Below are 24,501 nucleotides of genomic sequence, written 5' to 3'. Positions count from 1 at the left end.
TATGTGATCATATGACTAAGTCTTAAAGCCTATTCATTTATGGCTATTAATATCCAACTCAATAATATACAACTCTGTGAGACTAGAAGCATTGCAGAGTTTAAAATAACTGAGTTAAAGTCGTTGGTCTTGCTTCTTTATTTGTGAAATTGAAATTCAATCTACATAAAATGTAGCAGTTTTAAAGAAATGCTGCTGTTACCTATCTAGATTTCATAGAAAAATGGGCCTGTTGAGGATCCATGCACCCCATAAGAAGGGAGGCAGGTATAGGACCAGCATGCACCTGGATGGACGTATGTTTTTTTTATACCAGGGCAAGAGAAGCAGAAAGGAAAAGTTTGGAGAAAGTTTGTTCTTCGTTTGCTTGCAATGAATAAATAAACCACCAAAACCTACTGAAATGATGTGGACAATGGACTTCTTTTGCCTGCGTACAGACTGCATCCATGGTCCGTGTTTACCGCATAATACCCTCTGAATGTTTGTATCTCAAATAAAAACTGGCACAGCAAACGGTGTCAGGTACCATAAGGGCTAACACAATCACCACAGCACAACATTGTGGGTAAAAGAATTCATAAAGGCTTAAAAGATCAAATCGAATGAAAAAATGTGCAACACAATACAAAGAAAACAATCGTTCAAAGTGTACCTGCATAAAAATCTAAATGTATATTTTTAACAGTTAAAGGTATTCAATTTTTACAACCACAGTTGTTATCAATAACAGCATACTGACACGCTTAGTCACTAAAATACTACATTTTCTTCAAACTGATAGCAATCAACAGGAAATGTTGAAAATGTACATATTGTCAGAGCTGTGTAGTAATGTATTACATCTTGTGAAAAGTTACAATATGAGATGATAAAAAAAATTAAAGTGCCAATCTATTACTAACTTTTGCAAGATTCGCCTTTCTTCCCATGTTTGATTGATAATGTAAATTTGGTTTATTCAAATTCACATTTTGAGAAAGCGATCATCTTGCTTCATAAGAGTGAAGTCCCCCATGTGGCCTGAAAGCATGCAGCCACAAAAATGAACACCCTCTGAAAAGGCGGCACATTTTGCAGAATACACAGCAAAACCTGTCATATGGATGTTGAATATACTGAGCGCATTTTGTTTGCATTTCAGGGAATCGCTTACAAGTTTTATATACGATATAATTAGTTACTAGATTAACTATTACCATATAACTTCATGTCATGAGCTGTAAATCGGTTTAAAAAGTTCACTACATTACCCACGATGCAGCACCTGCTTGTGGTTACGCATGTGGCTCGCGCCGCGCCACACGGTGGGGAAAAGACGCCGTAGCGCATGCGCTAGCTCTGTGTTGTTGTTTGTGGCGGTAAGATGGCGGCGCTCGGTGATACCTCTGCTCCGGGGGTGAACGGGTTAATACAACAATTCACAGCAATAACAGGTAAAAATAACCTTTTGTTAAGCATTTGAACTATTGGGTTGATTTAGATGTTTATATAGGAATAGGTCTTTCCCCCCAGAACACATAGAATTAGTACGCAGGTAAGGAAAATGGGCGGTAAGTCTTCCTCTTGCTTCTGCGCTGTCAATGCTTTGCAGAGGGGAAAAGCATAGCCAGTTTTTAGCATAACTCTGGTGAAAGACTCCGAAAGAGGTTTTAAAGCCACCGGCTTTGAATTTTATTTTCCACACTCGCTGAAATATATCCTATTTTCTTCGAGATGCTTATAACAGACATTATTTCGTAAGCCTTGAATATATTTAATGCTCTTTTTGCATGGCTTGTTGTCTGGGAGTGTGGAATGGACGTCGGCTGTACAACATTCCCCTTCTTCATCACCAGCCAGGCTTCATGTTGTGTTACTGTCATCCTCGCAGTGACTCTGACACAAACCACACCTGAAAACACATTGTTTTAGTCTCAAAAAGCAATACAAAGGTATAAAATAGTTTATTAGCGCTTTGACACGACGGACAGTATTTTAGTTGAAGTTATTTATCGTAAAATAGGACAGGAGACTGCTCAGAAGCTGCCAGGGTTGGAAAGTGAAACGGACATGCGCAGTACAGACGGAGAGATCGTAGTACGAGTTACAAGGTTTTAAATCCTTAAAAAAACTACAGCTTCATTCTCGCGTCGTGTTTCCTTGCATGCGTCATAGGTTCATATTTTCATTGATGCTGGCGATATTGGATTGAAAGACATTTGACGTTTTTCCGAATGTTTTTTACGCGATTATGTCTTTCTATTTACCAAAGCCAACCACAACCCTTTAAACAGGTTGCATTTATTTTTTACTTGATCCGTAAATCACATGCTTCAGTTTAAGTCATGGCACTAAGTGTTAAAGTCACATTGCAAAGACTCGTTGCATATTTGGTAATCCGTATAAAAATTAAATGCATATCTACACTAAATGAGCCTTTGAAACTGCAGCACTGAACATTGAAACTTCAATGAATACATTTGTAACAAACCAATACTTACGGAGGGTATTTACATTACATTAAGTGAAATTCATCTGTGCATTTCTCCCATAATGATAAATGAGGAAATTCAGCTGTCCTCTAAAAGAGGCAAGGAATCAAATGATGATCATTAATGCTATACCCTAAAACAGAAATATTATAGATTATTAGAATTATGTTGAGAAATCTTATACTGTGTTAATGATTTAATGATGTTTTGTTTGAATGATGGCATTCATTTTTACTTGGCTTTGCTTTCACAGTGTAATGCACACTTCCACAGGATCCTAACCAATAAATAGCCAGGATCAATCGATACTGAGAGCATATACTATTATTAGTTAAAGAAATTGCTCCACTGCTCAGATGAGTTATGTATGATAAATTGGTGTAGAGAGAAGCTGAAATAACTGTCCTCTATATCATTTTTTCTGGCAACTCGAAAATGTTGTTGCAATCTATATATTTTAATTATCACTTCATATCTGTACAAATAATTGCACAGGAAGCTTGAGTTACGCAGCGATTTCTTTTTCATTGATTTAATCTAATTAATAAGAAACACTTATTTACCAACTCAAAGCTTTGGAGCTCTTCTTTTTCAAAACCAAAACGTGCCAACTGAGATTAATGCCATTTGGATGTTAAAATCAGGCCAACTGCATAATTATAATGTAAGTATCTTGAGATAAGCAATTTGTTTCAGTGAACCAAAGCAGGGAAAGGTCCAAACGATGGAAACTTTTGGAGACTTTCTAAAAAGTTTTTTCCCAATATGCTTTCAGGAGCCACAGAGAGCGTAGGAAAGCATATGCTTGAAGCATGCAACAACAATCTGGAGATGGCAGTGACCATGTTTCTGGATGGAGGGGGGATAGCCGAGGAGCCCAGCACTAGCTCCAGCTCAGCAGCGTCAAGCAGCAGAGCTCCACCAACAGAGTGAGCACATATTCATTTCCGCATTCCTGTTCCCAACATAAGTAAAACTGACTTTTTATGTACATGTTTTATTGCCAAAAATAAGTTTTAGTTTTTTTATCGCAGTGAGTTGCCACAGGTGACATAACAGAATCAGAGATGCAGTGTTTGTAACATGATTTATAATGGATGCTGTGCCCTTGATCACTCTGTGTATGACTTTATGTATGTTGCCTTCTGTCTCAGTGAAGTGCGAGCACCCATTCCTCAGAAACAAGACATACTAGTGGAACCAGAGTCATTATTTGGAGGTATTCTAATGCTTCTTTTCTTTTCTCGTCTCATGCAAAAAAGAGTTTTCATGAGCCGCTCTTAAAATTCCCAGATTAAAGTGACTTTTGTTTATGTGTCCATCATGAATTAAGTGCCAAAGCGAAGACGGCCTGCTCGGTCCATATTTGATGGTTTCAGAGACTTCCAAACAGAAACAAGTGAGTATGTCTTGAGTTTTTCGAGCTTAAAGAATTGGGCTGGTTGTGTCTGTTGAAAGCTAATATTGCTCGATAACAATCGACAAAAGAATTCTCCCTCAAGCTTTCTGTTTGGTCCCGTTGACTTCCTGTTTTTGAATGGTTTTCTCTACTAGTTCGCCAGGAACAGGAGCTGCGTAACGGCGCAACAGTGGATAAGAAACTTAGCACTCTGGCAGACCTTTTCCGTCCTCCCATTGAGCTCATGCACAAAGGCAGCTTTGAGACGGTAAATGTCACTCATAGGACACTTTTCACCACGCCGTTATTCAGTTTGACTGAACTTTCAAATGAATGTGTGAAAGCAGGTAAAAGTGTAAAGGCCCTCAGAGTAGAATCACTTACCAAACATGGTTTTGGTAAGTTGAATGAAACTGAAATGCACTGATTGGAGTTAAAAAAGAAAGAAAAAAAACGTATCAAATTGAGAAATTGAGAATTTTTATCATGTGTTGACAGCTTTTTGCTTGTTTTCATATTTTGGTAGTAGCAGCAAATTCTAAACACAAGACGAAGGTAACAAAATCTTGGAAAAGTTGTGTAATGCTAAAAAAAACCCATCTCACAAGTAATTGGGTTTGTTGGCAGCAGGTCAGCAACGTGTTTGAGTATAAAGGAGCATTTCAGAGAAGATTCTTTTGTAAGCGAGGAAGAAATTGAACACCGTGAAAGACTTTGGGGTCAAATAGTTCAGCAATCAGAGCAAAATATCTATTCGTGAAATAGCTAGAAATTTGGGGATTTTATCATTTTATACATTAAACATTTATAGCTCTGCTCACACAGTTTTGTTAAGACAAGAGGTGACACAATAGAGTGGTAAACGTGCCCCCGTCCCCACCTTATTACCCCATTTAGTTTTTTGAATCCAGTGTGGAGCTGTGACTTAACTCTGACTCTTGTTTTGTGCCCTATAGGCAAAAGACTGTGGACAGCTCGAAAACAAGTGGCTGATGATCAACATTCAGAATGTTCAGGACTTTGCGTGTCAGTGTCTGAACAGGGACGTGTGGAGTAATGATGCAGTGAAGAACATCATCAGAGAACATTTCATATTCTGGCAGGTGTGCATTTTCAGAGTCCATTACCAGTCTATTCAGTGAGCGTAGTGAGTGCAGTTCAAACATAGGGACTCCGCAGCAACAGAAATACAATGTGAATGAATGCAAAAGCAATGCACAGCACAGAGATGGTGGTGCATTCGGACCAAATAAAATGAGAGTTACATGCCTTCAGTGTTTCTGCTGCGCTTGTGCAAAAACAACAGCAGGTAATGATTAGTGGCCCAATCGGTTGTTCTTTTTAGCCCCTGCCATGCTGTTCTAGTGAAAGAAAGAAAGAAAGAAAGAAAGAAAGATAAATACCATTATTCACATATAAGTGCACTTGTTTTGTTTGAGTGTCAATGATGAACATCAGTTTAATTTATGATGAAATTAGCTCCTCCTCTCTCCTCTGTTGCGTCGCAGCTGTGTGGTTAAAAAGATCAGGAGAGGTGAGACAGGAAGGCTGAAGTCTTATCCAGGTGCCAGTGAATGATACAGGAAGACTACTAATAATCCCAAAATGTATCAAAGTCACATCTTAATATGTGAACTTGAAAGCAGTGATAGCTATTATGTCTGCTGCTGATGGTGAGGAAGCTTTAGTTTGGACAGATGTTGATAAGCAGAACTGGGGAAAAAAGCCAACAAGGAAAAGCATATTTGTGTATATTTGACAATACATATATGTGGTAAAAGTGGCTCAGCATTTTACAGGATTAATTTAGAAAAACATCCAGGTTGATAAACAAAGTAGCCTTCACAGCTGGCTGAATGTGAGACCTTCAGTCTCAGAAAGCTACAGATTATGAGCAGTTTGGGTTCTGAATATATCCAACCAACACTGCATGAAAACTTAGTTGTTGTTAGCAGCTTTGGTCAGACCATAAATTCTCCTCCAGTCCCTTCGAGCTGAAAAAGAAGAAAACCTTACCAGCTCACAATATACCACCCTTTCCTGAACATTCACATATGTCTTTCAGTTTAGGTTTGTCTGGTTTAAATTCACTTCTGTATATTACTGTACTTTTTTCTTTTTTTTTCTTTTTTTGCAGGTATATCACGACAGTGAAGAGGGACAAAGGTACATTCAGTTCTATAAACTGAACAAGTTTCCCTACATTTCCATCCTTGATCCACGCACAGGTGAGTGCTTATGATAAGTAAGTGCCAGTTTAGCTTAGCTTTCCAGAGCATTTTAGTATCCACAGTTCAATGGATGGAGTTTGAATAGATAAGATCTATAACAATCTTAAATAACTCTGTGAAAAAGAGGAGATCCTCATATTGTAAAGGCATGTTCTCGGTACTTGCCAGCGAAAGGTAAATGTTGCACAGATGTCGAAGCAATTAACAATGCAAAGTGCTCCAAACGTTAGCTTAAGTTCTACACTGCAGATGTACACCACAACTGGCCTGTCTCAAATACTTTGTCAAGCTGGGAATCAGCTTTTGATGTCTGAAAAGAAATGATAATTGTTGACTTGTTCTGCTAAAACCATCTTCAATTTAGGTCAAAAAATGGTGGAGTGGAACCAGCTGGATGTGGCATCGTTCCTGGAACAAGCAACTGGCTTTCTGGCAGAGCATGGGCAGCTCGACGGGCCATCCTGCCACGCACCCCCTGCCAAAAGGGCTCGCTCTGTGGGTCTCTTATCTCATGCGCCCCCTCTAGTTTTCATGCTATTGCTGCTCTTCTGCTCTGTTTCCACAACCCAATTTGAAATTCCTCTGACACATCAGATTTGATTATCATTGCTATTGCAGCTTTAGATTTCGCTATCTGTATTTATATATTTTAAGCACTTGGTCAACCTAAGTGTTGCACAGCCACAAGTAACGTCTGAAGTTGACTCTCTTTGATGTGCTTTCTACAGCTGCTCACTCTGTTTTCTGTTCTAGGAGAGTCTTATTGATGCCAGTGAAGACAGCCAGCTGGAGGCGGCGATCCGAGCCTCTCTACAGGAAACTCACTATGAGTCCTCGAATGTCCCGGAAGCCCCCGACTCCCCCCGATCAGAGGACGAGTCAGATGCCGAGCCCTTCTCTGACAGCGAGGGACCAATCTCTGTTGACGGGTCAGACAGCGAAACACCAGCGCCCCACGAAGAGAAAAGTTCTACCAGTAAACACACACCAGCCCCTTCAGCCACTGCGGCCCAGCAGCGTCTTCATCCAGATAGTTCTACTTCTTCCCACAGAAAGTCTCCGTACAAAGAAAACAATCACAGTCACAAGAAAGAGGAGAGCAAAAAGAACCATCTGGAGCCGCCGGCTGCAGGTCCTCGTCACCCTCAGCCTGTTGCAGATTCTGGAGGGAACCACTGCACCACGCAAACTAAAAGTGCCGGAACCTCCAAGATAAGCACCACCACAACCTGCGACGTAGACTGTCCTGACGACAATGGTACGACAAAGTGCAAAACCTGTAGGCTCCTTTCCAAAACAGAGCCTCTCGTAGTCGTTTCCGAGACACTTTGATTAGCGTTACAGGAGGGCGAATGTGTCTTCAAGTTCTCAAGTGTTGGCGTTTGTGTTAGTGGGCATTCAGACGGCCCTTTGCGAAACAAGCTTCAGGTTCTGGTGAAAAATATAACAGAGGAAGTATACAAGTGGCAGTTTGATAGCCTGGCCCTTACCTGACGGATTTGCAAACTGATACAAATTGCAAATTGAGTTTAGAATCTTCTAAAATCTACTCTAGAGCGGCTGGATACACCTACAATAAACCAGAGCTACAGAGGAGCCCCATCTTAGATTAGTGGTATTGACTGACCTGAACCAGGAAAGGTTGGGAAGTCTATGTGAACTGGAGGGAGGGACGGATGTATAAGTGTGTATTTTAACTCAAAGAGTCCTCTTTACTCTGAGATGGAGTGGTCTGCTAAAGGTTGGGTTTGACCGTCAGTTTTAGTTAATACCGTTTTGCACTGCAGTTAATTTGCTGTAGTGCAAGTGATTCTGTTGCATATCGGACCTCTCTATGACGCATATACACTAATAGACTAATGAAATGGACTTTAGTCTCTGCAAACACTCATGGGGGCGTCTTTGTGTAGAGACACCCATCTGATTTCATGTTGTAGGTGATTTATGCTTTTACTAAACCCAAGAAATAATTTCAGCTTTGTGTTGTGCTTTACAGCTGTGGTAAAAGTCGTGGTGCTGCATCATCTTCCAAAGATATTTAATGTTTTGTTGTGTTTTCTTCTCTTCAAAGGACCCAAAGCCAGGTTGATGCTTCGTTACCCAGACGGACAGAGAGAGCAGATTTCTCTGTCCTCTAAAGCGAAACTTTTGGTGAGCTAACACCACGATTTCTCTTCTTTGTGTAATAGCTGGATAACAGTAAATGTTGATGCAAGTTTTGCGAACGTTCTCTCTTATACCATTTAACTCTCTTCCTTCAAGGCCCTGGTAAGACATGTCCAGTCCAAAGGTTACCCTAATGAACGCTTTGAACTCGTCACCAACTTTCCCAGGAGGAAGCTCGCCCACTTGGACTATGACATCACACTGCAGGAAGCGGGACTTTGTCCACAGGAGACTGTATTTGTACAGGAGAGGAACTAGCTTTCCCAGACACATTTGCTTTGTGCTTGTCCATATCTCTGGTAGACTTCACCATTTCACCAACAAACTGGGACGATGATACAGGTCTCGATCCCATGACCCTCTGTTCTGGAAGTAGGCCCCGTCATTGTGTGCCACAACAGCTGTGGATGGACTGCTGTCACCGCCACTCCACTTGTCAGCTGTCTGACAGCCTAATCCCTTTGTAGTGGTCTGCAATTGGCCAGTAAGGAGTTACAGATGTCAGCACGATGTAGTCCTTTTCTAATAAAATCTGTTCTGTTCTAATGAAGCTCTGAACACTGAGGCACATCAGGACAGACTACATACGCATATCTCCCGTTCAGAAATCCTCAGATAGCAGATCACCTATTGATGATGGCCCACCAGGGACTTGTACAAAAATACTTTTACCTCCCAGAAAGGATGTTAAAAGTCAGAGTTTTATTTTCTGTACATGGGACAAGTAAAGGGAGGCTCATTCTTGTTTTTTTTTTTTAATTAATCTGTTATCGTTTGAACAGTTGTAATTAATCGGAAACGTGGAGCACTCGGAGAACAGATCCAAAAGTCTGAGAAATGTGTCTGAGGGGAACGAATGGAAGGTGGTACATCTCATCAGTCGGACCTACACTGTACAGAGACGGCCTAGAGAGACTGGTTATTAGCTGTAGTCTTTGTTTTCCTTCCTTTTTTTTTTATATGCTGCCAAGAAAATATGCTGATGTTGAAATATAACCTCCAAAAACCAAGAGATTCTGCTTGGTCTTTTGTTAAGATTCTTTTCAAAGGTTTTTGCTGTTTTTTTTTTTTGAATGAATGAAAGATTCAAATCTGAAACTCTGGTAGAACGTAGAAAAATATCATGTAATCTTCCAAATGAAAGTACAAAACAATAAGGGGGATGCCCCAGCTCACATCAGACAAATTGAGAAATGCTGAATATTCTAAGATCTTTGATATTTCTTTTCTTTTTCTTCTGATTATTATTTATCTTGATCCTAATTCATATATCAATTATGGCAGCTCCACTGATTTACCTCCTCATATTAGTGGTGTCACATCTCTGCACTTGTCTGCTTGTCTGGAAGTGGTAAAGAAAAGGTTTTTCCACTCGAGCCGGTCTCCCAAGACTCAACACTCAGTTCTTTGTGTGGACAGGTGGTGGGGGTAAAGTGCCTTATATGCCGACAATAAGCACGGAGGCCGCTTATCTTTGTAAAAATGGAGGATTTTAAGATTTCAAATAAGGTTCCCAAGTGTTTAATCAGGCTAAAAGAAATACTGTGAGTGTGTTCTTCAACTTCTATTGATTTGCATGTTTTTCTTGGAGGTAGGTTTCTGTATGTTTGACTGCAAAGACGTTTCACGTTGATCCTGAGAGCTGTTGTAGTCGTCTCTGTGGAGTTGCTGCTCTTCCCTTCTTCTGAGATTTGTTTCTTTACTCGGAAGTGTCATGTAAGAGAGAAAAAAGAAGAAAAAAAGAAGGCCAGTTGCATAAAACTGCAGTTTCATGACTAAAGCTGTGTGTCCGCACAAAGCCAGACATATTCATACTTCTAAAGCACGCGTGTGCACGAGTCTGAGTCCCCGCTCTCAATATTAGCAGATGCATAATTTCACTGTAAAAAAAAAAAACGTTGCGCCACAACTTCATGGCATGACGATGAAATGGATTAACATGGAGGTGGTTTTGCTGAGTGTGAAACTTCGACATTCGTGTAGAAGAGAAAAGGAAATGTGTTTTGTTTGGTGATCTCGATTCGGGAGTTGCAAATGGAACAGAAACTGCTGAATGGAGGAAAGTAACAAAAGCGATCAGCTCTTTAAGTGAGATGCAGCAAGAAAATCAGAGTCGAGGCAACAGGAGTAGACTGGCAACCTCTGAAAAAAGGGGGCTCTTCAAAGTAATGACTTAGAGCTGGGAGTACTTCTCTTAAAACACAGTTTTTGGTCTTGTTTCTTGTTGTGGGCATGTTGTTGATCAAATCATACGAAATTCCTTTTAATTCCAGACTGCAAGGCAACAAAATAGGGAAAATGCCACAGGGGGTGAATACTTAAATAGTTTTTGATTCAAAGCCTTCACGTACTGATCAATGCTGATTTTGTGATTCTGTGGACTTTGAATTGAAGCCTTGTCTCTCAGGGAGAAATCCCTCCCCCACAGATAAAGATGTTTCATCACAGGAGGAGATAAAGATGATCACCCGAAAGAACTTTCTATTGATTTGCAGGGGCCACCCCCCCCCCACCCCGACATATCTAAAATATGTGGCCCTTCTGTAGCTGGTCTAATCAGGAAAAAAATTGTGTATTATCTTAATAACAAAGTATCCTTTGTGTTTATTGTCATTGTTTTTCAGTCCATCGTCAGTCAGCATCTAAGATTTCATTTTTTAATTTTTTTTTTAACTTATCACTCAATAAAATAAGAGCCCCAGCTGATGTTAGGAACAGTTTCGGTGCAGGGCAACGGTCAGAGTTGAGAGAAAGACTTGCAGCTGTACAAACACGAGCACATTGACTCTTTTACACTCCCCTTGCTGTGTGGATTTACAGTTTGTTACATGCATTCCTTCACCACTCGCTCTTTGTGTAAAGAACAAAAGGGGCTGACAGGGAAATGTGCTGCTGGATAAATGAAAACATTTAAATCCATTACTCACATTCAACAAATGACCTGCTCTGGTCTTTCACCACTAGTTCGATTAGTTTTTTTGAACGGTAGCTTCTGCAGTTGAACTCAAGTTTTTGTGCTCAAAAGTCAAAATGTGATCTCTAAATTGGCTTTCTCTTCAATATGTCACGTTTACTTTGGAGTTTTGTAGATTTTAGAAGTCGTGATGAGAATTTTGTTTTGAAATTGAGATCTAAAAGGGGATAAAATGTTTGTGGCTAGCAGCGATGACCTACATTAATTTCATGTTAATGCTAAATTTATTATTCAGCGCTGTCATTTGGGTTAGGTAACCAGGACAGGAGCCGTCAGACATGGTTTGTTTAACGGGTTGTCTGTTGCTTAACAGGCTGTTGCCCCCAGTCATCGGCTTTTCGAGTGGTTCTGAGAAAAAGTCGATCGGAGTTAATGTGTGATCAGTGAGCCATCTTGGATCCGAGTTTAAAGGAGAATGACGTTCATATGTGATGAGAAGTTCTACCCTACAGTTGTGTCTAATGTTGTTCTGATGACTTTTCTGGCTCTTATGAAGCTCCCCAAAGTTCAAGAAGAAAAAATGATCCACGCCAACGGGTTTGTTTGAATTATTTAAAGTGTGAAAACAGAAATCTTGCATTAAAAACTGAATGCGTGGGATTGTCTCTGAGCTTGGACCATACATATCAGCCTTAATTTAGATTTTTCACCTTATCTCTTGGATGTTCACACTCATGCTTGTGCAGCACTGAATCTCTAGAATGCAGATGCAGATCACAAGTGCCTGCTGTCAGAAGAAGTGGATGACAACTTTAATCACCACATGACAGTAACATAGATTCAGGGGTTTTAACTTGCCACAAAAAAAAAAATCCCACAAAATCAGGCCACCTTGTTGAAACAAAGTTGCAGACAGTCTGACTGAGTGAAGAGGCTCGGCTTGTGAAAGGGAGATGGAAGTTCAGCCACAGCTCCCAACATTTCACCTTCGCCTTTGATTCCAGCCTATCACAAAATTCTGTCTTTTCTCCAAAAGTGAAAAGCCTGAAGCGTTTCTCTGGGCTTAAAGAGGAGTAACGTCATAATGTGTGGGTATCCAGATGAATCATCAGTGACTGCGTGTTGCTGTGTCAGTTAATTCCACACGTATCTCTCCATCAAATACAAAACATCTGACAGTTTGACAACACCGTCTCCTCTTATAGTAACACATTTACCACTTCTGCAGACAGTGTTCTATTCGCCGTACATCTCAAAGGGGACAACGGCCTGAAAAGAATAGCTCATCTCAACAGAGACTGATGTTTGTGTGCATTTTTCAGGAAAATAATCATGAATGATGAGCTTACCCGCTCTGATTTAGCACAGTCTGAATAGATCGTTTCAGACATACAGTCACAAGAATCCTATATTTGGTCCAAATACTCCTTTTTATATGCATTCTGATAAAACGGAAATGATTATTGTATTTCCACATATAGTGTTTTTTCTTAAATTCTTTAGTTAGCTTTCATGTTGTTTGCTGGTGCCTTTCGAAAACTTCTGCTTATCCTTATTATGTTTATTGAGATGATTCAGGAAAAAATAATATCCTGTTGTTATACATGTGAATTCTCCACTCTAGTCCATTAATGTCCTGTTCCAGTCCCCCTACACTTGACACAGACCTTGTTAATTCAGGAGAAATCCAAGTTGGTATGGCTTCAATTGTATGTCTCTCTCATATTAATATCAAGGTTGCTGGAGGCAACTTTTGTCTGAGGATTGAACCATCAATATTCTGTTGGTGGACAGCAACAATAACAATTCTGCCAGCTAAGGAAACAGTAATAATACATGTGGCACTTCCAAGTGACAGCAAAAATCAAGACGAGGGAACACGAGAAGCTCAAAAACACCAAGGGCTGAAGGAAGAAGTTGAAAAGATGTGGGAGGTGAAGGCAACAGTGGTGTCAGTGGTAATCATTCTCCCAGTTTGGGAGCCATGGCCTCAACGGGTCCCAGGAACAACATTTGAGATCTCTGTCCAGAAGAGCGCAGTTCTGGGAACTGTTAAGATACTGCATAGAACCCCAGCTTGGAAAGGGCGACTGCCCACAAGAAGGTTAAGGGTGCAATTTCATATATGTATTGTACATTAAATGTCAAATTGTCCAACGGACACAGGCCAGTAATGCCACAGCATGCCGGCTGTGTTATCAGAAGGCGTCATCATACTGCTGAGTGAAGTGTCAGCACAGATTGACAAAGGCACAGCCATCTGTGAGGAGGCAACAGGGACCAGCAATACACCCAACAGCAGAGTCATGAGAAAGATAAGGATTGTCAGAATCATTCTTTTTGTGCACAATGAATACTGCCTGGTATTTAAAAGGGGAAAAAAAAGATTTACTCGTAAAATTTGTTCAATCTAAAAGCAGTATATGCCTTAAGATCATTTCTGTCTTCTAAAACAGCTCAGGTTTTTATTGTAGATGGCTTAGACAAAGCGTTGAGACCACCCTGGGAAGTCAGTGTCAAAGGTGAGCCCTTTCTGTGTGGTTGATGCTAGATCAGATCGGTTGAAAGGCCACTGCTGTGATTGGTTGTAATGTAGTCAGCTGTGCCTCACCTAACACCCACACAACAGCCGGAAGATACTGTCACTGCAGTCCGAACTGTGGCTCGTGTGCTTTACATTATTTGATATCAGTCTTTTTTTATATTTGCGTCTCACTACAATCGAGGAATGTCATTTACGTTTTACGCTGTTATGTTCACCTGACAGCTTTAGTAGCTACTAACAAGCAAGTGTAAGGCCAGTTGAGTCTTCTGTAGTTCCTCTGTTGCAGGCAATTTAGTGGTGAAGAACGTCCAGAGGGTCCGTCTTCTCCACATTATTGATATCTGAGCAGGTAGACGACCTGTTCGTCCCACCTCTTGCTCCTGGAAAGAGTCGAGGTAAAGGCAGGTCCATACCTCCAGCTTGAGGAACTTTTATCACCCTGATGTTTTGAGAGTAATGAACTCTTAACTAAATACTTTCATATGAGGGAACTCATATGATATTTTTGATTGTTATTCATGGTTATTCATACAGGTCAGCCTGGTTGGAAGGCACTGTAATTGTCTACAGTAATGAAAAGCAGCTTTCTATGTTATATTATTTTGACAAACATTAATGAATGCAACCAATAACTACTAAACATGCCAAATTTTATCATCTCAATTTTCTGTGAATGGTTTCTCAGCATCAGCATCAGCACATGAAGAAGGTAGAATCCTGAAAGCCATGCTCACGTGTTTATTTAGAAAATGTTTCTTGTTTAATATCAGAAAACCTGAGAATGAATTTAAATCAAGGTCTTATTCTTGATTTTAGTAGTACAGAAGAAATCTTCTGGTCAGTATAACCTGCACTGTCACTCATTATCAATGTTATCTGTGTTGTTCCACTTTGTGTCACTGAAATGACTAATATGATACAAACTGTTGACAATTAGTCTTTATACTGGGAGAAGTAGAAGTATAGTCACTCACTTGGTCAATAATGAGTCAACAAAAACAGAATTACCTTTCAACTTTTGACTCTCCACATAAAGTGTTGCAGAATCTGCAGTTTTGCCTCTTTTTTTCCCTTTTTTTTAAACACAATTGCTTTTGCTGAACTTGGATTTTGCCGGCCTTTTAATTTTCCTTCCTCTGCTTCTAAGAGAAAAGAATGATTTAGATGCAGAGTTGACTGCAAACTCAAAGCACATACAGATACCCCCCCCAAGAAATAAAAAAACACTAATATGATTTGTGGTTTGTGGGGACCTAAGTTTGTAGGCTCAATCTGTCCATGTCACTGACTAATAAACTTGGTAGAACATGATAAAAGCATATCAGACATAATCACAATACAAACAGATAAGTACAAACTAAGGGCAAAGTTGAGAATGATTTCTTAATTCATATTTTCGATTTAGTTTATTTGTGTGATGCCAGTTCACAAGAAAAGTTATCTCAAGGTAAGAAAAATGAAAAAAAGTATAGTCCAACTGAATCCAATTCATTGTTATTGTCAGAGTACAATTTTATATCCGCTCCATGGCTCCGCCTCTACATCCACTTTTGTGAAATTTAGGCATGGACTTTTTGCATGAGCTTTCTGACGGACATACAGAGAGCCATGATCACATACCAAGAGAAAACAGAATGAACCAAAAAAGCACAATAAGAAAGTAACAGTGACAGCAAAAGCAACACAGACTCACGCAAACTTCAACATTGGACGCAAGCTGGTGAAGTCCCCTGAAAACCTGGCAGGACAGTGACAGCATGATTAAAAATGAAGACAGTTTAAATAATTCATTGACTTGAGTGACTTGCAACTTTGGCTCTGCATTCCAGAATATAGCTGAAAATACTAATTTCATACCCCAAAAAGCCTTCTTCCCTGATGTTAAAGGGCAATAAAACGACGGCGGTATCAGAGTAGATATCAAATCCACATGTTCCCATGTTGCACCATCGCTGGTACTTGTTCAAAATGAAGTGTGTTGTTAAAGGTTTTAAGGGACATTGCAACATCTGGCAAAGGAGAACAAAGAAGGTGTTTTGAAAATCAGCATGAACCTTAAGCGTCCTTTGTTGTGTAATATTGACTCTGTAAATATAATGCTTAGTGTGCTAAAGTGCAGCAAAATGTCAATTTGGGTGTCAGTTTTTCTTTTTTTTTTTCCTGAAAAAGCATAATAACTAATTAATATTTCTGTCTGAAGTGGCAGAATTAATACTTAAAAATTCAGGGTGGGTTGTTGGCCTCCATAACTATTACAATTGTGAATTTGTCAGGCATCTTGTAGTTAGTGTGTGCCTTGACTGACGAGACATAATTGTTGTATGAAAATGTTAGAACAGGATGCATTCCTTCCTGCACAACCAAAAATGTCCACTATATAGTTCAAGGTAACTATGCATACACATTTTGTTTTACTGATTTTTGTTGATTATTTTACTCAGCTATGATCAGTACATTAAATAGGATACAAATTCACTCACAGAATGGCAGAGCTGCTACTTACACCTGCATTATTGGTGAATATACTTTGTAAGATTATAAAAAAAATAAGTATTTTACTTGAAATGGAATAGTTTGTATTGTAGCTGGAACCGAATAAGTGGCAAATGCTCGGATTGGAGAGATTGGCGAAATTTAATCATTGCATTTGAAGAATTTTAGGACAACTTTCTGCTCGTGTTGCCCTTAAAAACAAACACACTGATGATGAACAAGTCGCTTAATCAATTGTCCACAAAGGGCAACTGAAGGGGCAGTGAAAACCCAGACATTACGTTATTATATACACACTAAACATACGACACTCACAAAAACGACTTGAAATTGGAAAACAATCTGAACAACAAAAAAAAGTACCCCGTAAGCGTGGAAATGCCCGTTGGTAATCAATTTCTGCTATTGGGTGATTGCATTAGGCGCAAACAATGGCCTAACTATTTTCAAGAGTGTCTGTGAATTTCCGTTATGTGGACATTTCGGACAGGCTGTGTAATCTCTGCGCTCACGCGCCTGCACATTAAAGTACACATGCACGCGCACCCCTCACATTTGGTAACCTGAGCAAACTGAGGCATTTTATCTCTTGGCCCGGTCCAGTCAGTTTTTCTATAAAAGCCAAGCGCTGCCTCCCAAAAAGTCTGCTCACCCTTTCGTCCAGCATGAAGCTTCTCCTCCTTGTGGCGCTGCTCGGATGCCTAGGTAAAAACTTTTCAAGGCTTGCCCGAGTAATTTCATTAACAGGTTGACTAACGTTTGTAATTACTGTTATCTGACCTGCCGTACTTGTGTTCACAGCCGCCGTGTTCGCGGCCCCAGCTGAGAAAGTAAAATGGTGCGTAAAGTCGAAACAAGAACTTCGGAAATGTTTGGATCTGGCAGCTGCAGCTCCCACCTTTTCCTGCGTGGAAAAAGAAAGCACCATCGACTGTATTATTGCAATCAAGGTGAGAAAATGGACATTAGTATGAGCCTTGATTAAATGAAGTGCTCAATAAACAACCACTGCTTGTTACATCCCGATTAGTGGGGCATTCATTCAGTGTTTGTCTTGATCAGTTTGCAATAACAAACGACCACTTTGATAGTTTGTATCAGCCTGAAATATGATTGTGCTGAAAATGAAATCTTGTAGAATTGCCATCCTTTTTTCCCCCTGCCAGTATGCTTGAATACTTTCCAACAATTCTTGGTATTTCATGTCTTACTTAAAAAGGTAATGAGCATAATTAAAAAGCCATCAAGTAACAACAGGCTACTTATTTTAACCTCATTTAAATGTCAATTAACAGGTAAAACTTTGTCTTTTTTTTTCATTCCTTTTTTTCCCACTGTCACTGTATTCTGCTATTAATTACCAATCATTTACTTAGAAAAATACACACGCAGGTATACATTTGTGTGATTAAGAGACACTGCAGCAGGGTGGTAATATGTGTATTATCTAACAGGCTGGTGAAGCAGATGCCATCACTGTGGATGGAGGGGACATTTACACAGCTGGACTAAACAACTACGACCTGCAGCCCATCATTGCTGAGGACTACGGTCCTTGTAAGTCCCCTTGTCAGCTGTCTTTACCATTTGAATAACTATAAGAACATTTTCCATCCTGTGTTTTTTTTTTTTGCTCCCAAACATCCAGCCTCAGACACCTGTTACTACGCTGTTGCTGTGGTGAAGAAGGGAAGTGGATTCGGCTTCAGGGAGCTTGGGGGTAAAAAATCATGCCACACTGGCTTGGGAAAATCTGCAGGCTGGAACATTCCCATTGGAACTCTGGTGTCCATGGATATAATTCAGTGGGCCGGCATTGAAGACAAACCTGTGGAGGACGGTGAGTGGTTTTACACCATCCTCAGATGAAATTTAGCTGATAACGTATACTTTAGGTCACAGTTGTCAATGCTGTTCAATACACTAAGATCAACATGACTAGAATTAGAAGTGCTGTAGATATGTACAGAATGGTTAAAGTGCTGTGTTTTTTGGACATTAAAGCATGTATAACTTTTTACAAAAACTCCAAAATAAACGTATAAACTTATAAATGACCCTGCAATGGCTCTTTAATGTTGTCTGAAAATGCTTTAGTCTTTGAATTGTGGTGAAAAAAGGTTTTTTCGTGGTGTCTGATCTGAGAGGGGCACACAGCACTGTAGTTTTGATCCTCAGAGCATCCGTGTTTTCTAAAATTCTTGCTCTTTGTTTCACAGCCGTGAGCAGCTTCTTCCAGGCCAGCTGTGCCCCTGGGGCAACGAAAGGCTCTAAGCTTTGTGAACTTTGCAAGGGAGACTGTTCTAGGTCCCAAAAGGAGCCCTACTACGATTACTCTGGAGCTTTTCAGTCAGTATCAGCCTTCTTTTTTTTTTTCTTGCCTCTCCATTGTGACTTTTATTGATCTCTAACAATCTCCACACATAGATCTTATCTTGTTCTACCTATAGCCTGTAATGCTAAAACCTGTACTGATGTTCTCTTGTGAACACCCACCCACAAACAATCCAATAATATTGATGCAAGACTTGATTGCTTTGCTTAATAGGTGTCTGGCGGATGGCATTGGGGACGTGGCTTTTGTGAAGCATCTCACTGTACCTGGTCAGTGTTGTATATTGATTTCTAATATGTAATGAAATATTGACTCATTGCAGAGTCAGCCAACTCAGCTGGTCAGAGGTTCCATTCTTATACAAAGAAACAATGTGCCATGGTCTTAATTCAGTCAAATGTCTTTTTGTCTTCCAAAATGTTCTTTTTTTATCGGTAACTGCAAAATGCAAAAACAGAGCTATCAGCAGGCGTGATCACATCTGTGTTAACATTGTTGAACATTATTCACACAGACTTGTTTTGTTAAATCTGCTTAATATCAGCAATTAATTAGCCATTGATTTCTATACATAGTAACAAAACCACTCACCTATTTCTTTGGAAGTATTAGAAAATAAAACAAACTTGATCTCTTTTATAATTTGAAGCTGAAAACTGCACCTTGCTACACAATAAATATTAAGTTATAGACTCTAAACAATCAAACATAGTTTTTGATGCAGCAGTGAATCCTTCAGAAGATACCATGAATGCTGAGTTTTATTACACAGATGTGCGGCTGGGTTTTACACACCTGAATTCAAAGTCACAGTTGTGGTTTCCAGCCCTGTTTACATCTGCTCTGTGCATATTTGATAAACAGAACTTTGAACAAAATGTGCTGATGGCAGGATGGATGAGAAATTCATTGGGAAAGGGAAATAAAAGTCAGCAACAATGTTTCTCCTCCAGATTCCGAGAAGTCCAAGTATGAGCTGCTGTGCAAAGATAACACCAGAGCGCCTATCGACAGCTATAAAAGCTGCCACCTGGCCAAAGTGCCAGCTCATGCTGTTGTCACCCGCAAGGACCAACAGCTGGCTGACTTAATCTGGAAAAGCCTCAGCGCGGTTGAGGTAAAAGAAAGAATTACTTACATAGTGCAAAGAGACTTTGTTTAACTGCCTGATAAGATGAAAAAGATCATAACTGCACTGAATCATAGCTAAGCAGAGGAATTTCAGCTATCTCACCATACTTGGTGCTTTCTTAATGACTCGGCTCACTTGGTGTACTTTCAGGGCTTCAGCCTCTTCTCCTCTGAAGCCTACGCCCCATCCAAGAATCTGATGTTCAAGGATTCGACCCAGAAACTGGTGCAGCTGCCCCCAAACACAGACTCCTTCCTGTATCTGGGTGCTGAATACATGAGCATCGTCCGATCCCTGAAGAAAGGTAAGTGTAAGAAACACACACACACGATGAGCAGAAAAACGCATGTATCAGACAGTTGACATATTTTCCTTCCTTCTTCAGAGCAGACCCCAGGCACTACATCCCGCGCCATTAAATGGTGTGCTGTGGGCCACGCTGAGACCGCAAAGTGTGACACGTGGAGCATCAACAGCGTGACCGATGACAGTACCTCCATTGAGTGTCAGAACGCCCCAACAGTTGAGGAGTGCTTGAAAAAGATAATGGTAAAACCAGATGGAAATATTGAAATCTCTTACCAAATTGATGAGGCTTTCTTTACTCCGTTTAGTGGCATCAGTTTATCGCTGATTAATCGCTGTTTGACTTGTTGTGCAGCGTAAAGAGGCAGATGCAATGGCAGTGGACGGAGGGGAGGTGTACACTGCAGGGAAGTGTGGTCTGGTTCCTGCCATGGTGGAACAGTATGACTCAGGTATGATGCTTAAATGGCACAGAAACCACAATGTACTGTGCAGTCCTGTGTTTTATATTACACTTTTCACACGACTAATGTTTGCGTCTTTGTGTTTCTCCACAGAAATGTGCAGCACCTCTGGAGGTACTAAACATGTCTGTGTTTTCTTGAATTGGTGTGGAAGACAAATAAAAAAAAAAGAATGTTTTGACTACTCTTTAAGATTCAAAAGAGGCTAGATAACTATGGTGTAACTGCAATGTCACCTCAATGACCGTTCACAACAGCCAGAAGAATACTTTATGTGGCCATTAATATATTTATTTTTTCCATGGAAGTTTCCTGGAAAGATTTTCAAGCCTTTTGAATCAACATGTGTGATCGATCTCCTTCTGTACTTCCACTCTCAGCCTCTGCCTCCTCTTACTATGCGGTTGCTGTGGTAAAGAAGAGTTCAGGGGTGACCTGGGAAGGCCTGAAGGGAAAGAGGTCTTGCCACACCGGCATGGGTAGAACTGCTGGCTGGAACGTCCCCATGGGTCTCATCTACGATCAAACTAAAGACTGCGACTTCAGTAAGTGAAAAAGCTAATTTGTAAAGATAGAAATCTTTTATCTTGCAGAGAAATCATAAAGTAGATGTGTTCATAGCATCTTTAGCTGCCCCACAGCCTAACCCCCTAAACAACACCTGAGTTGATTCCGAGTGTTGAACGTTAAAGGTGCTCATGGAAGGCCTCCCTAAGCTGTCCAAACAGGTGTCAGTGCAAGTGAAGCACGCAGTTTATCAAGTTGAGAAAAAACACCCAGACATATCAGGAAGAAAGCATGAACTCTGGCTTATTGAAAACAAATCTGAAGGCAGAGAGTCCAACAAACAAGCAGCAGCTGTTGACTGCTAATGAGTTATTTTTTTTGTCCACACTTCATGTACATCTTCATAGTTTTCGTTTGAATTAGTATTCAAATGGCAAAAGTTTTCTCTCTGTCCAATTATGCACCAAGGTTGGTAGCCATAATCTAATTCTTAGTAATCTGTATGTTCCTGTTGCATAAATCAAACAGTGTGTCCTCAATTTAGTAAAGAATAAACATTGTCATCATTGTCATCAAGTCTTGTGTGACCGCGTCTCATTTTGCCCTCAGCTAAGTTCTTCAGCAGTGGCTGCGCCCCTGGAGCCGACCTCAGCTCCCCATTCTGCACCCAGTGTAAAGGCAGTGGCAAATCTGTGGGCGATGAGGCCAAGTGCAAACCCAGCGCTGACGAGCATTACTACGGCTACGCTGGAGCCTTTAGGTACGGAAGCAAGCAGCACGGAATTTGTTGCGAAAAGTTTGAATTAGGTTTTCTTGAGGAAAGAAAAAGAGAAATTCCCTCTGAAAACAGCCCGCGTTGTATTTCATTTATTCACACATGGTTGCCATAATACCCTCTTGTGCATTTAACCTTAGAAATGATTGTTTGAAATATTTTTGTGCATGAATGAAGCAATGAGATAAAGTATGCTGTGTTAGTGAACACAGGTGTGCGAAGCAGCTGTTTCTTCCCGCTTCCCACTTTTATGTTCCTCAGTCTGCCTCCTAACTGCAGTGCATATGGCAGTTGTATCGGTATTTCCATTTAGTTCCTGGCAATCACCCCGTCACATAGTGTTCATTTTGTCTAATATCGTGTTTGTCATATCACTTCAGATGTCTGGTTGAGGATGCTGGTGATGTTGCCTTCATTAAGCACACAATTGTTGCAGAAAACAGTGATGGTAAGAGGTAACACATTATCAAATGGTATCTCCACACGTTGTTTTCTGTGAAACTATGACGTTTCTCTAAACTCTGTCTCACCTTGTCGCATCAAAGGTAAGGGTCCTGAATGGGCTCGTTCTGTGAATTCTGATGAGTACCAGCTGATCTGTCCTGGAAGGGGTCCAGCACCAATCACGGACTACGCCTCTTGTCACTTGGCCCTTGTGCCCGCACATGCTGTGGTGACTCGCCCAGAGAGCCGCAGCGACGTCATCCGCATCCTCCAGGACCAGCAGGTCAGTAATTAGCTTTTAGGTCACGTGTATGTTTTACGTACATGAACGGGACTGTGAATTCCATTTTTTTGGAAGGGACATTCTTGGCTCATTGTTGTTAGATTATAAGAATTGTTGAATATTTACATTGCTCCCATTTTTGAGGGGGGAAAAAAAGAGAAAGAAAATCAAATTAGCACTCATTTTCTGGTGCAAAATCTTTGGGATTCTTCTTATTTTCAGCCAGACAGATGTGCAGTTTGCCACAGATCTGAACATTTGAGAGTAAATGTTTTCCATTTACCTTGAAGCCACGCAGAGTCCCTTAGCAGCCACTTTGCCTGGTTGTTTGGATAGTTGGATGTATGTGTCTTACACTTACTTTTAATCATTTTGAGAGCTGAGTGTGAAACAAATTGATCAGCCACTTTGAACAATCATTTAATCGGTTCTGCTGAGATTTTGGGTTACAGGCTTACAGCAGAATGCCAAATACAGTTGTCCCACTGAGGCACAAACCACAGCGACAAGATTTGGCAAATTTCAAAATAAAATCCAAAACTGAATGGATTTTTTTAGAAATATTTATTTTGTTCTTTTCTGTCCAGACCCTGTTTGGAACCGGTTCCGGTGACCCTTCATTCAAACTGTTCCAGTCAGAGCAGGGAAAGAACCTCCTCTTCAAGGACTCCACCAAGTGTCTCCAGGAGGTTCCAGCTGGAAAAACCTATCAGCAGTTTTTGGGGCCACAGTACATAACTGTCATGTCCTCACTTAGGAAATGCAGCGAAACTGCCTCAGGTTTGTGCTCCTGGCATCAAGAATAACAATTTGGACATATATTAAGAATAAAATGTTATGTTTGCAGCGCACACACACAATGAAAGACTTCACATTTAAATCAATTGTCTTCTCTCCTCCCACCAGATTTGGAGAAATCTTGCACTTTCCATTCCTGTCAGCAAGCCTAATGGTGACGTGGACCGTTGCGATTCTTCAGTCAGATTTGTGAATCAATCACTCACCCACACCTCTTACATTTAACACCCAAACTACATGGTGTTTTGCTGTAACCGATTTTGTACAATTAACATAGAGATACCACAAATCAAATCAACAGTGACATGACCATTCACATTCACATACAATTATTTTAATTCTGTTGAAACTATATGTTACACGTTAACAACTGCTTGACTTTTCTCAAATAAAGCCTTTTTAAAATGCTCCTGTATGTGGCTGGCGTGGTTTTTGTTTTTACACCGTTAAAAAGAAATGTGCATTTCTGTTATATCTTGTCATAAATATCTCAACTGAAAGAGAAACCCAAGAGATAGAATTACGACCCCATTCCCAAAGAGAATCAGGGATTCTGTGTAAAATGCACATAAAAGCCAAATGCAATGAGATTCAGTCGGAGATTGACTTCTAAATTTGGTAGAAATTGTTCCTGACATCAAATTTAAAATGAGTAGATGTTTTTGAAGAATAGAAAACACCTAGTTTGTTGTCTTTGTTCCTTTTTTCAATTAAACATAGGAATAACTCATTTGCAAAGTTTCCTAGAAACAAGGTTGGATCAAGTTGATACTCATAAAAAACAAATGAACCATGTTAAAGAAAACTCCTGCAATCTGAAATCGAATGCAACTATCAAACATTATGTAATCATATGAAAATATGGATAACAAGTTATGTACGAGGTAAATCACCACTGCATGATGTCTAGTACATAGCTTATAACTAACTAAACTAGCCATCATTTTTCCAGTCAACCTGATTGCCCATAAATGCGATCATGTTTACCACAAGCCTTCTTCAGTGAAGCAATCAGAGTTACATTTCCACAGCTCTCTGTGAGTAACAAATTAATAACTCCCATCTCTTTGAAGGAATACATTTAAATGAAGTTCACAAGTAATGTAGGATGCTGTGCTTTGAGAGTTTTCTCTAAAAGAAAATCTACCCAAACTAAAAGTAGATGCAGGTACTATGGATCATTTATCGACCCTGCCAAAGCTAAAGGTAAGGTAAGCCAAAGGTAAGTGGACAAA

At 40.2% G+C, this 24,501-nt stretch overlaps 2 protein-coding genes and 1 long non-coding RNA gene across 4 annotated transcripts; 2 read left to right on the top strand and 1 right to left on the bottom strand.

Annotated features, from left to right (window-relative positions):
- Positions 1-1,330: 1,330 nt before the first annotated feature.
- ubxn7 (UBX domain protein 7) lies at positions 1,331-9,990 on the top strand. The gene is made up of 11 exons (XM_072363551.1): positions 1,331-1,436; positions 3,250-3,403; positions 3,629-3,693; positions 3,808-3,873; positions 4,029-4,141; positions 4,830-4,976; positions 6,011-6,101; positions 6,469-6,599; positions 6,858-7,362; positions 8,176-8,255; positions 8,367-9,990. Exons 1-11 carry the CDS (start codon positions 1,367-1,369, stop codon positions 8,526-8,528), a joined length of 1,584 nt encoding a protein of 527 aa, XP_072219652.1. The 5' UTR covers positions 1,331-1,366; the 3' UTR covers positions 8,529-9,990.
- Positions 9,991-14,085: 4,095 nt separating this feature from the next.
- Positions 14,086-15,715, bottom strand: LOC140268619 (uncharacterized). 2 transcript variants are annotated; one of them, XR_011907549.1, is made up of 3 exons: positions 15,423-15,715; positions 14,738-14,868; positions 14,086-14,109 (listed from the first exon to the last, which is right to left on the bottom strand). It is a non-coding gene; the product is annotated as an uncharacterized lncRNA (long non-coding RNA). The 2 variants fall into 2 exon arrangements; XR_011907550.1 differs by lacking the exon at positions 14,086-14,109 and having other exon boundaries at positions 14,359-14,868.
- Positions 15,716-16,768: 1,053 nt separating this feature from the next.
- Positions 16,769-23,679, top strand: tfa (transferrin-a). The gene is made up of 17 exons (XM_072363529.1): positions 16,769-16,927; positions 17,024-17,172; positions 17,677-17,779; positions 17,871-18,062; positions 18,442-18,571; positions 18,771-18,826; positions 19,511-19,674; positions 19,840-19,993; positions 20,075-20,238; positions 20,351-20,447; positions 20,553-20,573; positions 20,840-21,004; positions 21,576-21,726; positions 22,122-22,189; positions 22,287-22,468; positions 23,056-23,248; positions 23,375-23,679. The coding sequence occupies exons 1-17, from the start codon at positions 16,888-16,890 to the stop codon at positions 23,416-23,418; spliced, it is 2,073 nt and encodes a 690-aa protein (XP_072219630.1). The 5' UTR covers positions 16,769-16,887; the 3' UTR covers positions 23,419-23,679.
- Positions 23,680-24,501: the final 822 nt, after the last annotated feature.

Source organism: Leuresthes tenuis, unplaced genomic scaffold, assembly GCF_036924035.1.
Source record: "Leuresthes tenuis unplaced genomic scaffold, fLeuTen1.0.hap1 SCAF_14, whole genome shotgun sequence".
NCBI classification, from domain to species: Eukaryota; Metazoa; Chordata; class Actinopteri; order Atheriniformes; family Atherinopsidae; genus Leuresthes; species Leuresthes tenuis.
The sequence above is the reverse complement of the archived record's forward strand: the minus strand, read 5'-3'. Positions and strand labels throughout refer to the sequence as shown.

Bases quoted from the DNA above. Each gene is read 5' to 3' on its own strand.
- ubxn7 (XM_072363551.1), top strand. From the start codon at position 1,367: ATGGCGGCGCTCGGTGATACCTCTGCTCCGGGGGTGAACGGGTTAATA. The intron at 6,600-6,857 runs GTGGGTCTCTTA...TTTCTGTTCTAG, and splicing joins CTGCCAAAAGGGCTCGCTCT to GAGAGTCTTATTGATGCCAG. The intron at 7,363-8,175 runs GTACGACAAAGT...TTCTCTTCAAAG, and splicing joins AGACTGTCCTGACGACAATG to GACCCAAAGCCAGGTTGATG.
- tfa (XM_072363529.1), top strand. From the start codon at position 16,888: ATGAAGCTTCTCCTCCTTGTGGCGCTGCTCGGATGCCTAG. The intron at 17,780-17,870 runs GTAAGTCCCCTT...CCAAACATCCAG, and splicing joins TGCTGAGGACTACGGTCCTT to CCTCAGACACCTGTTACTAC. The intron at 18,572-18,770 runs GTCAGTATCAGC...TTTGCTTAATAG, and splicing joins GATTACTCTGGAGCTTTTCA to GTGTCTGGCGGATGGCATTG.